Below are 16,683 nucleotides of genomic sequence, written 5' to 3'. Positions count from 1 at the left end.
TACAGGTATACATAGATAGAGGGCACAGGACCAATTTAACAGGAAGGGATGATACTTAAAAGGTGAAATTAAGAGGTGAGAGAGGAATATAATGAGAGGAGATGGGGAGAAACAGAATGGGGTAAACTATCTCATACAGAAGAGGCAAGGGAAAATGGTTACAATGGAGGGGAAGAATAGGAAGGCAAAAGGGAATGGGTCAACCTTATTCCCATTGAATTTGGCTTGAGGAGGGAATGAAATACACACTAAATAGGGTATCTCACCCTCCAGGAGAGTAGGGGGGGAAGGGGATGAGAGGGGAGATGATGGAAGGGAGGGCAGGCTGGGGGGGAGGGAAGTTAGAAGCACCCACTTTTGAAAAGGTATAGGATCAAAGTAGAGAATAGAACAAGTGGGAGGTGGGATAGGAGGGAGGGAAATATAGTCAGTCTTTTACAATATATCTACTATGTTATTGTTTTGCATTAGCCACACATGTACAACCTATACTGAACTGCTTGTCTTCCCAGTAGGGGTGGGTGACACGGGAGGAAGGGAATTCAAAGCTTTAAAATCAAATATTCAAATATATATATATATATGTATATATATATATGTATATATATATATATACTATTACTAATACTATTTTACATATAATTGGGAAATAAGATATACAGGCACTGGGGCATAGAGATCCACTGGAAAAGTCGAAAGGGGTATGAGAGAAAATATGGGAGAGAGCAGATTGGAGGAGGGGATATCCTGTGGGACTGCTATTTTGGGGCGGTGGGTAGAGGAAAAACGGGGAAAAAATTTGTAACTCAAAATCTGGCGGAAATGAAGGATGTAAATCAGAAGTTAATAAAGCATTTGAAAAAAAGAAAAAAAGAAACAATTCTGGGCAAAACAACTGTTTTACACAATGTCTGGAATAGTTTGCATTTAATCTTTATTAGTTATTCCTCAGATCAATACTGTGAGAAGTACTATACATGATTTTATTACATTTTATAAATGTAACAGGTAATTAAATATTCAGAGACCCAGAAAATGATTCCTCTACAATTATGTAGAAAGTTAGGGTCCAGAGCCCACCTCAACTCCACAGACATTTATTAAGCACCTACTTTTATTGTAAGGCAGAGACATAAAACCCAAGGCTTAAGAATCGGTGTAAAATATAAATATTTAGCAAAATAAATAACAATATACAGATAATGTTAATGTATAGTTTTTGAGGTCAATAAGCAGCCACAGGGTTCTTCTGTATAGCTGAATGGTTTCCACTGGAGTTTGACATCATTCTTATAAGGCATAGTGCTAAGCATAAGGGACACCAACAGGAGTAATGCACAAGCTGTGCTCTCAAGTTTACAATCTAACACAGGAAAGATAAGTGAATGAGAATACCTTCAGTATAAGAAAACCAGGTATGTGCTACAGAAATGTAAGGAGGGAGCCTTTTTATGCTGTTAGTAGGGAAGGCTTCATAAGATGCTCCCACAAAGCCCATTTTATTTGCCAGGCAAAGAGAGTACACCAGAGGTTCTACAGGGAAAGAGTAACATTATCTTAAAGTAGTATTACCAAGATTATTCTGACACTGGAGTGGAGTACAGGTTGGAGAAGGAATAGGCTGCAGATAGATATCAGAAAGTTACTACATACAATACAAGAAGAGGTAGTTGGAGCAGAAATATCAAGGAAGGGGCAAAGAGGGTACAGGGATTTCCAGCCAGATGGTCTAGCTCCCATATATATGCTATAGCAAAAACATAAAAATAATACCACATCAGATAATTATCAAGAAATCCAAAGAGAAACTACAATAGGTGACTTCATCCACCTCAGAAAAGCACAAAAGGCAGCTAGAAACCCACAGGCAATAGGAAAGGTAAACCACCACCCAGGCAGGCAAACCTGGTGGTGGCTTCCCAGCAACTAGACAATGGCCAGAGATAGATCTGGTTTGCTAGGCTTTAAATTCTGAAGTAGCCAGAGTGGAGGGCTGCGCCAAGAAAATCACAGTGGAAATGAGAAACCCACATCAGAGACCCTAGAAGTCAATGGGAGTGGCAGGAACTCTTTGCAGCAGTTAGTAGACCAGGCTACCTCAGGCCAACAGGCTCTCAGTTCCTAACATTCTGTCTTGAGATGATATCTAGGGCCCTGAAGATCCAGAGCTCTGAACCCCAACGGTTTGGTAAACAGGAGGGGACCTAACCCCAGCAGGTAGAAATTAGCACAGGAATCCAGGAGACCCAGGTTGAGACCAAGCAGGGTCAACCACCCCACCCAAAAGTGCAACTATGAGCAGTGTCTGGCATAAAGCCTCAATTTAGGAACTAGGGAGGGTTAGATGAGTAAACTGATGGTACAGACCGCTATAAAGCATTATAACAGATCCAGAGATAACACAACAATTCAATCTAGCAGGAGGGAGTAATTCTACAAACAACTATAAGCAAAGACTCAAAAGGAAAAAAAAAAGGACTTTCCACAAGTATTACTTGAATATCCTGAAGAAATGAAGCATGACATAAAAAGAAAAAAAACGAAAGCTTTGGAGGAAAGAAATGGAAGGAGATTAGTTTAGCTTCAGTCAAGTAATGGACACTGACAAATTAGAACAGACTAAACAGAAATTCAAATTACCAAATAACTGTGCTCATTTCACGTGCCAGCAAGGACATACTTAAGATTCTGCAATCTAGGCTTCAGCAAAATGTACTAAGAATTACCAGAAATGCAGGTTGGTTTTCAAAGAGGCAGAGGAATTAGAAACCAAATTGCCAACATTTGTTGGATCATGGAGAAAGCAAGAGAGTTCCAGAAAAACATCTATTTCTGCTTCATTGACTACACTAAAGCCTTTGACGGTGTGGATCACAACAAATAGGGCAAGTCTTCAAAGAGATGGGAATACGAAATCATCTTACTTGTCTCCTAAGGAATCTGTATGTGGGCCAAGAAGCAACAGTAGGAACTGAACACGGAACAACTGATTGGTATAAGATTGGAAAAGCACTATGACAAAGCTATGTCATCTTATTTATTTAACTTAATTAATTTATTTATATTAACTTATATGCACAGTACATCATTAATTCCAGGCTAGATGAATCAAAAGCCAGAATTAAGGTTGCTGGGAGAAATATAAACAATTTCAGATATGCAAATAATATCACTCTGATGGCAGAAAGTAAAGAGGAATTAAGAAGCCTCTTGATGGGGATGAAAGAAGAAAGTGTAAAAGTTAGCTCAAAGCTTAACATAAAACCCCCCCAAACCTAAGATCTTAGTAACTGCAAACAGAGAAGAAATGGAAGCAGTATCAGATTTTACATTATTGGGATCAAAGATCACTGTAGATGGTGACTGCAGCCATGAAATTAAAAAACACTTATTGCTTAGAAGGAAAGCTATAGCAAATCTAGACCAAAAAGCAGAGACATCACCTTACCAATGAAAGTCTATGTAGATGAAGCTATGGTTCTTCCAGTAGCAACATTTGGCTGTGAAAGCTGGGACTATAAGGAAAGCTGAAGACCACAGAAATGATGCTTTTGAAGTGTTGGAGATGACTTCTGAAAGTCCCTTGGTCAGCAAGTAGATCAGATCAGTCAATACATAAAGAAATTAATTCAGGCTATTCACTGGAAGGTCAAATACTGAAACTGAAAAACTTTGGCCACATAATGAGAAGATGGGACTCATTGTAAAAATCCCTGATGTTAGGAAAGACTGAAGGGAAAAGAAAAAAAGGAACAGCAGAGGATGAGATAAGGATAGAGTGTCATGGAAACAACAAACATGAACTTGGACAGACTTCAGGAGATAGTGGAGGATAGAAAGGCCTAGAGTGCTGTGGTCCATGGGGTAATGAAGAGTCAGATGCAACTGAACAACAACAAATAGAAATGAATGACTCCATGAGATGGTAAGAAATATTAGAACAGGGATGGCTGGGTGGCGCAGTGAGTGGAGCACCGGCTGTGGAGTCAGGAGGACCTGGGTTCAAATCCAGCCTCAGACACTTAACACAAAAACTGGCCGTATAACCTTGGGCAAGTTGCTTAACCTCAACTGCCCTATCTTCCCCCCCCCCCCCCAAATAGCAAAAAAAAGAAGAAAAAAGAAGAAAAATATTAGAACAAAAGATTGAAAAAAATTAAAAATAGGAAATCTGATATTAAAAGTAAATGATCTAGGAAAAAAGAATAAAAACAGATAATTTAAAGATCATCACATTCTCTGGAAACTATGATTTTAAAAAATCCTGGATACTGTATTCCAAGAAATCATACATAAACCCTCCCTAGATCTCATCAGAATCAAAGGGCAAGGTAAAAACAGACCCCACAAGTCACTTTTTGAAATAAGTCCCCAAAATTACAAGTTCCAGAAATGTCATGAACAAAATCCATAGTTTCAGGGTGGCTAGGTGGCACAGTGAATACAACACTGTCCTTGGAGTCAGGAGAACCTGAGTTCAAATCCAGCCTCAGATACTTGACACTTACCAGCTGTATGACCTTGGGCAAGTCACTTAACCCCAACTGCCCTACCTTCCCCCGTCCAAAAAGCAAATAAATGAATAAATAAATAAATAAATAAATCCATAGCTTCCAAGTCAAAGAAAAAACACTACAAGTAGCCAGAAAGAGTTCAAGAACTTAGAAAACATAGCCAGATTTACACAAGATCTGGTAGATACCACTATAAATTAGAGGAGATCTTGGAATATGATATTCCAAAAGGCAAAAGAGATAAGTTTACAATCAAGAATAATTTACCCTTTGGGTGGCTAGGTTCGGCAGTAAATAGAGCACCAGCCCTGGAGTCAGGAGGACCTGAGTTCAAGTCTGGCCTCACACACTTAACACTTACTAGCCGTGTAACCTTGGGCAAGTCACTTAATCCCCCACTGTCCTCCCTTCCCATTCCAAAAAAGAAAAAAAAAAGAATAATTTACCCTAAATCGAAGTGAATAATCCTATAAGAGGGAAAACAGACCTTTAGCTGAATAGAGGGCTTTTCAGCATTCTTGAGGAAAAGACCAGAGTTGAGAATGACTTTGAAATGCAAACATAAGAGTCAAAAGAAACCTAGAAAAGTAAATTTACTTGAGTAACTGAAAGAAATGATAAAGATAATCTATTCTTGTTGTTGTTTGTCCTTCATTCTTGAAGAGGACCATGGCATCATGGCATCAGGGAAATGAAGACATGACTTGCAGTTGACTTTGATTTGAGTGAGGGAGGGCTGGGCAAGGTCACCAGCCTCACTTTCTCCTCCAGAACCATCTGGGTCCAGTGACCAGGTATTCATCAGGACAACTGGAGATGGCCCAGGATGCATTGGGAGACCCTGACTCTTTTAGGCTAGGGCCTTTTCAGGTTCTCACTTAGAGTAAGGTAATGCCTATTCAGTGACTATGCCTCTTTAAGAAGTGAATCAAGGGATGGTCCCTTTAATTAGAAAAAAATAACGACACCAAAAACATCAAGCTGGGAGGGGAAGATGCTCAGGCTTTCTGAGAAACAGTTACCATCGACATTCACTCTAAGAAACAGTTACCATTGACATTCACTCTAAATGAGGAGGACCCAAAATACAGCCATTAAGTGGAGCTTCCACAGGGACCTATTGTGATCCGTTCTATGAGCTACAGAGTGAACTGGGTTGAAGGTTTTGGAAAGAAAAAGAAAAGGAAGGAGAGAGAAAAAGAAAGGGAGAGAGAGAAAGAAAGGAAGGAAGGAAAGAAGCTAAATCTCTAATATTCTAATAGGTAGAGAAGAAATAAGTATCCCTTCAAACCTTTAATATCTTCAAAGGGTATTTTGGGACTCTAATAAAAACAGAGGTCCTAGAGGTTGGATTAATTCTGTTGAGGATTTTAGCAAGGAAAAGAGAATGGAGGTGGAAGAAATACACTAGTGTAGAAAGAAAGAATGGAATGGAACTTACAATTTCTGATAACTGGAATGTGTAAGAAGAAGAGTATACACACAAAGAGAATGGGTGGTGAGAGTGGGCATCAGATTAACCTAACTGATCTAAAATAGATAAAGGAGAGTTGAAAATACAGTTTGGTATAGAACTCTACCAAATACAAGAGAGAAACAGCCAGGAATGGGGGGTTAGTTAATTAGGATAACACCAAAGGGAACAATCACAAGCAAAAAAAATGAACAAGAGCAGAACAATGTACATAGTGACAAAAACCACCATAAAGAAAAAGAACTCAGAAAGACTCAAGCAATAACCAATCCTATCTCCAGATGACTTATGATGAGACGTTACCTAGGTCCTGCAGACAGGCGATGGATTCACGGCGAGAAAGAAGAAACAGATTTTTCAGTATGGTCATTGTATGTATTTGTTTTGGTTTGACTATGTTTATTTGCTACAAGTTTTCCTCCCTTCTGTTTTCAATTGAGGTGAGGGTGGGGAGTATTGATGGTGGTGCAAAAAAAAAGAAAGAAAAGAAAAAAGGAAGAAATCACTGAAATATTTTTAAAAGTTCAGAGGAATACAGAAAGAAGTTCAGAAGGAAACATAAGCAGGACAGTTTTTGAAAGTATTGGGCTGAATTTATTATATACTTAAAAAAAATCAAGTATCATGGAATAGAAATTCAGTTTCACATACAATTCTCTTGTTGTGTTCTATTCTAATAAAATGTCTCAGAAAGTTCACAAGGACATTAGTGTTTAGAACTAGGATAGACCTAAGAAGCCTTTTAATCTAATCCTTTCATTTTACAGATGAAGAAACTGAGGCCCAGAGAGACTAAATGACCTGCCCAAGGTCAAAGAAGGAACAAATGGCAGAGCTGGAATTAAAGTCCAGGTCATGTGACTACAAATCCAGCAGTCTTTCCACTGTAGCACATCCTTCAAGGAGGATGATTCTGTCCCTGGGAACAGAAGCCAGATAAGGGGTTGAGCAGTGAATGTAAAATACTCTTTTGTTCAGCTGACCCTTGAAGCAGTGAGAGCAGCTCTGCCTTCTCAAGGACTGCCCTTCTCCAATAAAGCCATAAAAGAGGGGCAGGAGTCTGAAGAATTAGAGCTGCCCAAAAGTGGAATGGGTTATCTTCGAAGGTACCGAGTTTCCCCTTACTGAAGGTCTTGTGGAAGAGCAGTTCCCAGTCTGGGGTGTGTGTATCACTTTGGTTACAAAAGGCTTATCAAGGGCATACAGTATATATTTGGAAATTATTACCCTAATTTAATTACATAGTTTTTTTAAACTCTATTACCCTAATTAAATTACATAATATTTTTCTTCATGGATGAATATGCATGATAAACAACAGATTTCTTTTCTCCCACAACTATCTGTTGCACTTCCACACAGTCTGCCTGGTCCCTTGAGGAACAACTCCATCCTGAGGCTGACTCAATGACTGGTGAGACCTTGCCTGGAACCATCCTATGATGAGGCCAAACCATGCTGCTCTCTCTCCTGGCTCTTTACCCCTCCAGGCTGTTCCCACCACACCAGCTGTCTAACCCCTGTCAGTTCGTCTTTCTTCTCCTTCCCTCCTTTCCAACTCCCCTTCATGTTCTCTCTTCCCCTGCTGGAATGGAAGATCCTTGAAAAGCAGGGACCCTATGGTTTTGCTCTGTTTTCTCTTTCTGCTCCTCTTAGCTCTCAGTGTAGCACCTGGTACACAGCAAGCGCTTACCAAAAGCTTACTCTACTCATCTATTGATTCTGAACATTGAATAGGCAGCTAAAAGGTGGTTTCCTGAAAACCAAAGGATACAGGGATCAGAAAATGTTAGGAGCTCCTATAGAGGCTGTTCAGACACTTGTTAGAGATACTGTACAAGGAATTCTAGGGGTGGATTTGGGAGTTTAAAGGGGAGGAACAGTTTTGGGGCATCATCTACCAAGGATACAGAAAAAGGTTAATTAGAGTGGAGTAAAAGGAATGCTGGTCAGAAATGGCCTACTTCTTGATTTCCTTCAAAAGCCTGGAGACAGGAGAAGAGGCAGACCCTCCTTTCTTCCTAGTTTCCTTAGTTCTGTTAAGGGTACTGCCATCCTTCCTGTCACCCAGGTTGGAAACCTTCCAGTCATCCTTGACACATCCTTACTCTTTCTAATTGCTTGCTGCGTCTTGTCAATTATCTCTCCAAAGCAGCGTTCCCATTGCTCCCCTTTTTCCACTCACACTGTCCTAGGTCACAATTTCATCGCCTCTTGCCTGGCCTATTCCAATGGCCTCCTAATTGTCCTCCCTGTTTCAAGTCTTTTCCCTCTCCAACCCCATCCTCCACACATCTGCCAGAGGGATTTACAGGCTGTCCCTTCATGCCCCAAGTGCTCTCCCCTCTTAGAATCCCTAGTTTCTTTTGGAAATGTCTTTCCTGACCCTCTCCAGCAAAATCACTTTGTCTTTACGTTGTTTATATTATATATCTCCTTCAATGTGTATATGTGTATCCTACTGTAGAGTTTAAGCTCCCTGGGGACAGACTGTTTTGTCTTTGTATTCCTGGTGCCCAGCACTGTCTAGCACATAGTAGGTATGTGAGATTAATAGACTTCTGACCACTCTCTTCATCTGTAAAATGGTGGGGTTGGTCTCAGAGGTCTACTTCAGCCCTAGTTCCATGTTCCTTTGAATGACCTAGTCAACATGTTTGTTGAATTCAACTGTCACCCTGCTAATTCCTCTATTTTCTTTAGTGTTTCTTCTCCAAGTATACACTAGCTACTGGCTGGCTACAGGTTATCCCAGCCCTCAGGTCACCCCCTTTAGTATTTAGAATAGTCAGAAACTGAGAGAAGCCATCTAGTCCAATATCACTATACAAATGATGAAACAGAGGCCTAGACAATTTAAATGACTTACCCAAGGTCACACAGCTACTAAGAGGCAGAAATGACATTTGAATTCAGGTCTCCTGGCTCCTCCATCCTGGGTTTTTGCTTCTATGCCATATTGTGTCCCTAAAACACTTGCGTTGCCCTTAACTCAGTCTTGGCTTTGTACATTGCAATTCTAAAAAAACTTAGTGAGATTAAAATTAAGCAAATTGAATTGTAATAACTACCACATAAGGATTAAACCTTCAAATGTCACATAAATGAGACCTATTTATTATTACCTGTCTTCAGATTTATATTTGCTACACTATTTTGTTTTTTGGTGACTGAGAAGCTTCCAACATATGGCATGAATCTAAGTGCCACTCATCTAAGTGATGAGTAGAGATTTATATGAGTAGATTTATGGTTTTTAGCTGGAAGTTTTAGCTGGACACCTGTTCAGTAGCTTATGGGAAAGGAATAAAGAGAAGTCTTTGTTCATGAGCCAGTAGACAGATGTTCCAGACACATAAAATACAGAAACCTGAGCACAGTGCAGCAGAAAAGGCCCTGGCTCTGGAATGAGAAGACTTGGGTTCAAATCCTGCCTCCAGTGATTACTACTTGTGTGACCTTGGTCAAGTCTCTTTGTCTCAATGAATCTCAATTTCTTCATCTATAAAATAACAAGAGGAAGCCTCTCCATCATCTTCTGCCAAATGAGTTCCTAGTTGGTTCTGCAATAGAGGGGGAAAGCAAGGGGCAAACAGGGCCCTTCCCCCCAGAACCCAGAGTGGCCAGGATGGGCTTCTCTCCTTGTCTTCCACCTCTGCTCCCATCGTGCTGCAGTGGCCCAGGACCCACATAGGCTACCTGCCTACTCACATGGCTTGGATAACATGAAGGTCACCAACTATTCTTTCCTGTAAGAAGTGAGGTCCCTCAGGCCTTACCACCCACCCTGCTACCGCATCACTGCCCTGCCAAACTGGACCCTGTTATGTGACCTAAAGACATGACCTCAGGACCCTTGTGGGTCTTGCTGACCCCACATCCTAGTCCATTTAGGGTTTTGGTCTTTTCCATCTGCCCTGCAGCTGATCATCTCCCCTAATCAGAGAAGGAGATCAGGGAGAGCAGAGACTGTGGAGCCTTTTCTATCCGTCTCCCCAGGGCTGAGTGCAGTGCTTGGCTCACAATTAACACCTAGCATTTTTTCATGCATCCATCCATGGCCCTCTAGATACCTTCCAGGACTAGATCCATGATTCTGTGACCTTCTTGACCAAAAACAAAATCTGAGACACACAAATGAGAGATCCAAGAAAAACCACATGACACTAATTAATTCAGTGATTCCTTGGGCATTTTTCCATCTGCTTTTCAGATCTAGCTCTTGGCATTCTCCATAATAAAATATCCAACTGGCTTTCCTTTGCATTTATTTTGCTAAATAAGACCTTACGATCAGTAAGCCTGGGGATTAACTTACCTGTCTCTCATTACACAGCAGCCTAGAAGCAGGGTCAGAGAACTCTTATTTATTTTTCTGCAGGCTTTCAATTACTGGGGCACTTCAAACCTCAAGTATGAGTGGAGTACAGCCAAAACGGCCGATTCCAGTATATCAGAGAGCTACTGAAATCAAATAAAGTAGTAATTTGTACTCCCTAAAATAAAATTAAGGCACTAAATGTACACGGATTTTTTTTTTTAAGCCATCACATATCACTTGTCAGTCAACAAGCATTTATTAAGTGCTTACTATGTGGGAGGCACTTTGCAAATCACAGGAATTAAAAGAAGAGTCCCTGCCTTCAAAGTACTCATGTTCTAATGGTGGGGCAATATACACTTATTAAGCACCGATGGAACAAAGAATGGCAAAAGCAGTTCCTACCCTCAAGGAGTTCAGAATCTAACGGGGAAATTAATAACTATATATGTACAAGACACATGTGGCATATACAAATAGGACAGAGGGGGTAGGTAATCTCGGAGGGAAGGCCCAAGCTGTTGGTGGGGCGGGGAAAGGCTTCTTGCCCAAGGTGAGCTCTGAGCCCAGTCTTTTAGAAAGCCAGAAGCTGAGTTGCGAACTGATCCAGCCTTTCTGGAGAGCAATCTGGAATTATGCCCAAAGGGCTATAAATACTTTCATACCCTTTGATCCAGCAATACCACTCCTAGGGTTATATCCCAAAGAGATCATAGAAATGGGAGAAAGACCCATATGTACAAAAATGTTTATAGCAGCTCTTTTTGTGGTAGCAAAGAATTGGAAATTAAGGGGGTGCCCATCAACTGGGGAATGGCTGAACAAGTTGTGGTATATGCATGTTATGGACTGTGCTATAAGAAACTAGGAGCAGACGGTCTTCATATTTACCTGGAGAGGCTTATACAAACTGATGCTGAGTGAGAAGAGTAGAACCAGGAGAAATTTGTATACAATTACAGACACAACGTATGTGTGATGACCAACTTTGATAGACTGGACTCTTCTCAGCAATGCAGTAATATAAGTCAATCCCAAAAGACTCATGGAGAGAAATATGTGCATCCAGAAAAAGAACTAGAAAGAACTAAGTGTATATCCAGGTGGAAGCAAAATACCTGATCTTTTTCCTTCTCTTATTTGGTTTTATGTCCTCTTTACCATTTTTCATTCCAGCTGGTACAATCCGTCCTTATAGCCTGACTAATGTATCATGTGAAAGTATTTACTGATCCTATACTTGACTATATGCTGCCATGGGGAGGAGGGTAGGGAGAGGGACAAAATGTGAAACTCTAGGAATTGTGGAATTGAATGCTGTAAACTAAAAGGAAACAAACAAATTAATTTAAAAAAAAGGAAAAAAAAAAAGAAAGCCAGAAGCCGAAGATAAAGAGAGCATTTCAGGAGGGGGGAAGGCACAGCCAGTGCAAAAGCACGGAGTCGGGAGATGGCGTGTTGGGGTGCGGGTCAGCACGGAGGTCATTAGTCCACCTTCCTCTTCCTCCCACTGAGAAGCACTTCGGGCGGTAGAAGGAAGATTACAGGGTCCGGCCAAAAACCAGGGTCAGGGGTCTGAGCAGGGTCTCTGCTCCCCGCCCCTTCCCGGAGCCTCCTACCTCCTCCTCCTCCGTAGTCTCGCCGGCGCGCTTCTGCTCGTAGAAGTCGAAGCGTGGCGACCTGGAGCGGGGATCCAGGGGCGCCTGGAAACTGATCGATGCGAGCACGGCCGCTGGACGGGAAGCGTCCATGGCTCTGGGATGTCGGTACTTGCCCGCCCAGGTTTGAGCAAAGCTAACTCGGGGCCAGCAGGGGGCGGCTCCCCGCAGGGGGCGTGGCCGTTACCAGGGCACCGTAACGCGGGACGCCGCGCGCCGCGCTACGGGAGCCCTCGAAGGACTAAAGGCCTCTCCTCGAAGCCCAGAGCAGGGGTCCGGGGACTTCCTAAGGACACCTGCGAACTCATTGGGGCCTGCCCCTTCCCATTCCCCCCTGTTTTTTGACAGTTGGTCCAAGGGGGTCCTTCTCCTCTCCCGCCTCCGGATTTCAGCGTAGTTGCCCGGTAACTGATGACATCACTACACTTGCGGACAATACATTAGAGGGAGCCACAGAGCATTCCTCGAACTGGTTCCTTTAGGAGGGAAAGAAAACGATGCGCGCTCTCGACCCGAAAGACTGCGCGTCCCCGCAGCAAGATTTGTGTCTGCCTCAACTAACATGGCTGCCCGGAGGGCAGGCGCGAAGAAAGGACCAACCAGGGAGGAACGACTCTTTGTCCCACCTTCTTTCGTCCGCGCAAGGCCAATGGCATCCCCGGGTTCTGCGGTGCTTTGTCTGCGCCGGAGTAACGGAGTAACGGACTGGGGAGTTTAGTTCAGGAGGCCTGCTTCTATGGCGAAGTTTGTGCATCAGTTTATCCCTTTGGGAGCAATGTGTATGTGTGTGGGGGGAGTGACCCCAACCTCTGCCCAGGTAGCCAGACCCAGAAAATCCTCCCGGCCTTTACCTGAGCCCTGGAATACACACCGTTCTGCCAGCAGTCTGAGGGCAGAACCCTGGGCTCGGGCAGTGAACAAAGACCCGGGTCTTGTATAGCGTGGTTCCTGCAGAGCTCGGCGGTCCTGGGGCCTCACCTCCTGTGTTCCGTACCTTGGTCCTTGTACCACTTGACATCAAAGGCACTTTTGGCCACCACCTCCATCATCCCCTTGGGGCCCCACCCGCCTGGCAGTAGGATTTTACAGGATTTTCTGTAGACTAACACGAAGACCTTTTCATCTTCCCTGCTGATGAAATCATGTTGACTCCTCTGCTGTAGTGTATAGACTTGTGGTGAATTTAGACCCGTGTTCAAATTCGGCCCCAGATATTCATTAGCTGAGCAAGTCACGTAACCGCTTTTTGGCAGTTTCCTTGTCTGTAAAATGAGGGTGAGAATTACACCTACACACAACTCTGACGATCAAATGAAGGGGATTAGCCCAAGGATTGGCACATACTAGGTGCCAGGGCTAAATGCTTCTTGAGCCATAACATGCTATTATTTCTACTGTACAATAGCAGGTTGAAGCTGGAAAAAGAACTTCCCAGTCAACCTTTCTTGAGACAGGGGTGCATGGGAAATCAAGTAAGAACCTGAATGAGAATAGAGCCAGGGCAAGGTGGCTTTGGCCTCGCTTGAGATCCAGGAATAGCCAGTCAACTTAATCAGTCAATAAACATCTATTGATACAAGTATCCCCAGCACTGATCTTCTAAACTGTTTCCCAGGGTTAGGCTTTTCACCCAAAACGAGGCAATGGGCTTATAACCAGATAGCAATACATACTTGGGTGGGAGATCCTGGATCAAAACATGTGGAAAGTGCTTTGAGGGCGAGGGTGCATTCTTATGTATGTATGAGACTGTGCAGTTACAACTCTAGGAACAAGAGGCTGTTGTGTAAATATCTGAAAAAGGAAACACTTTGCAACTCTTACAAGCTAATTTTTTAAAAGAAAAAAACATGTAACTAGGTAAACTTACTTTGTAACTATAATCTCAACACATAAAATGTACATTTTAGTCTAATGTCTCCAATTAGGATTCTTTGTCCATTCTCATTCTTTTTAGATGGTGTGTACTGGTTCTTTTGTTACCTTTATCAGATTTTAAAATTAATACAAGTGTTTTTTAAAACAAATAATTTATGTAGTTCAGGGATTCTTTGTTCTTCAAGTTTTGTTTACTCCCCAAATTCTCAAGTGCAAGTCTCAAGTCTGTGTGGTTACTAAACCTGCAGGTAATGTTTGCAGATGAATTATTGTAAACTGTTTAGATATCTGAATGTTTTTCAAAAAATACCCAATTTCCACACTGTTTTGATAACCATGTTCAAGTGGTTTCTAGTACTTTCTTTCTCCTCAATCTTACCCTTTTCTTCCTTAAGTTCTGGAAAGACCCTATCCCCACCTTGTGATAGTAATGGCAATTAAAGATTCCCCTGTATTGGCTTGGTTTTCAAATTGATTGTGTTAAAACCCAGAGTTTGTTAATCCCACCTGTGGGATGGGCTTGTTGATGTGAAAAGAAAGTCCTGAACTGGGAAGAGCTGGTGAGGTAGATTTGGAGAGACACTAGAGAGAGGTGGAAGATCTTTTTGGAAGCAGCACCTCGTGGAGAGAGAGAGACTAAGAGAATTGCTGGTGGCCGCTTTGAATTGCCCTGGACTTTTGAGACCTGCCCCCTGAGCTGCCAAGGACTGAGGAGACATGGCTGTTTTGCTGGTACTTTGTCTGTCTGTTTTGATGTTGTTTTGCCAGATTTGTCCACTGGTGAAAGACAGTCCTTTTGTTGAAGAAGTCCTGGAACCTGGCTGTTCGCTAAGAAGCCCTGAGACTGTCCTGCAGACAGAGAGTGAATACTGTCCACTGGTGAGGGACAGTGCTGTTGTTGCAGGGGTCTGGAGACTGTCCTGCAGACAGAATGAATACTGTCCACTGGTGAAGGACAGTGCTGTTGTTGCAGGGGTCTGGGAGCCTTTCTGTTGGTTCAGAAGCCCTGAAGAAGGATTTTCTTGTTGTATGTTTACAGAAATCCTGGGAGAGGGCTTTGCTAATGTGTTCAGGGGTTCTAGGACTGTTCTACAGACAGAGGATAAATTCATGAAGGGACTGGCAATGTATCTTGTGGCTTTGCTAAGCCTTGTCTCCCCAGGAACTAAGATTGCTGAGAACTTGCCTTGTGTCAAGATGAAGAAAAGACCTCCATTTGGGTATTAAGTGCTGTGCTTAAACTTGATGTAACTCTGGGGTAGATTCAATTGTGATCCAGGGGTGGGGAACTTTTGACCTTATGTTTGGAAACTAATCTCCATTTGAGAAGAGGGGCTTTGTGGTGGACTTAATTAAGGTATAGCCTAGGGGTGGAGAAGTATTTAGAACAGAGACTTTGTAATTGATTGAATGATTGGAAGGTCCTGGGGTGGGGTAGTACTTGGAGATTATTTAATCACGCTTAGTAAATGCTGTATTTTGAATGATGTCATGTTTTGATCTTCTCTGTTCTTGGTTTGTCACTGAATAAAATAGAGAGCACCTATGCTGGTATTTTGAACCTGGGAAGTTGCCTTCTTTTGGCATTACATTACACACCTGTACATACTTCTCTTGGGCCACTGTTCCCTTATGTATTGTCTTATTAGGATGTAAACTCTTAAAAGGCTGAGATTTTTCTATTTGTATACACGAACAGCCAGCATTGTATATAAGCACTTAATAAATGCTTCATCATGCTGTCACATGTATATGAATACATGTGGAAATAGGACAGATGAGGCTTAGTACAGATAGAAAGGTATGTACAAACTTGAAGTCAGTGCCTCAAGCCAAGATTTACTTAGCAGTTCTAGTTTTGGTAGAAGACAAGTCTATATTTTAAAAATATTCAATGTTATCAGGTAAGTTGAAGTACTGTGGGATCTTTTGCAAAGTTCATTTCATATAATCCAGCACCCATAGGAACACCAAAAACTTAAAAGGAAAATGAAGGTACAAAAAGTGACAAACTGAACATCAGTCACACTTGTTATTTTTGCCTGTGTACTACACAGCTACTTGGTAGGATCAAAGCTCTAGCCTTTCTCTTATCCCAAAGGATAATTGGTAAATATGAAAGGTTACTCCTTTAAATATTTTCATTCAACATATATGTTAAAATATGCTTGTGGCTTGAAATAAGTAAAAAAAATTAGGTTTTTGATGTTTCAGGGTTCTCTTTTGCACAAACACTACAAATGATTTATACTGATTATATTAACTATGTGAAATGTAAAGTGACTCCTGCAGGATTATGAAAGGTTTAATTTAACCATCCAATTTGACTAGATGTTATATTGGTAGCTTAATACAAGATGAAAACTTACTGCAAAGGTAACCATTTTATACTCCTAAACATCGAAAAGGATAAATAAAATAATGTTTTAAACCAGGAAGGACTTAAGAAGTGCTTTATATCAGAGAAATCATTTTTTATTTGCCTTGTACATTCTTACCTTTAAGGAATCTCTTACTCAAAAACGATTCTACGTTCCTACATACAGAATACATTCCAGAAAGCATTTGAGACTTAAGCATTGTAACTAGCTATAGCTAGTATAAAAAATTGTGGGTTCCCCTTCTAAAATAAAAGCATGGCATGCTTGGGATAGATGGCAACTTACATTTGGAAATCAATACTAAATAATTTTTAAACATCACAAGTAGACAATTTGAGTAAAAGAGTAACACTAATTGAGATGGCTAAATTAATAATATGAATACAGGTTATGTTGTACTTAATTCAGATGGATAACAATATTTTTGCTCTCCAGTCCTTTGGCCCCACTGTCCCAC

The 16,683-nt window shown here is 41.6% G+C and overlaps 1 protein-coding gene across 2 annotated transcripts in view; it reads right to left on the bottom strand.

The window, feature by feature from the left end:
• FAM161A (FAM161 centrosomal protein A) overlaps positions 1-15,991 on the bottom strand; it is a 38,445-nt gene extending 22,454 nt beyond the window's left edge. Inside the window, exon 1 of one of the 2 annotated variants that reach the window (XM_069069017.1) lies at positions 11,929-15,991. In XM_069069017.1, the coding sequence (XP_068925118.1) occupies positions 11,929-12,060 (132 nt within the window). In that variant the 5' untranslated portion in view covers positions 12,061-15,991. The remainder of the gene's footprint in view (positions 1-11,928) is intronic. The other variant, XM_069069018.1, reaches the window with a different exon arrangement.
• Positions 15,992-16,683: the final 692 nt, after the last annotated feature.

The sequence above is a fragment of the Petaurus breviceps genome, unplaced genomic scaffold (genome assembly GCF_028583685.1).
Source record: "Petaurus breviceps papuanus isolate PSGF00001 unplaced genomic scaffold, PetGlider_PUasm1.0 90775, whole genome shotgun sequence".
In the NCBI taxonomy this organism is placed as follows: Eukaryota; Metazoa; Chordata; class Mammalia; order Diprotodontia; family Petauridae; genus Petaurus; species Petaurus breviceps.
This window is presented reverse-complemented; position numbering and strand designations above follow the sequence as displayed.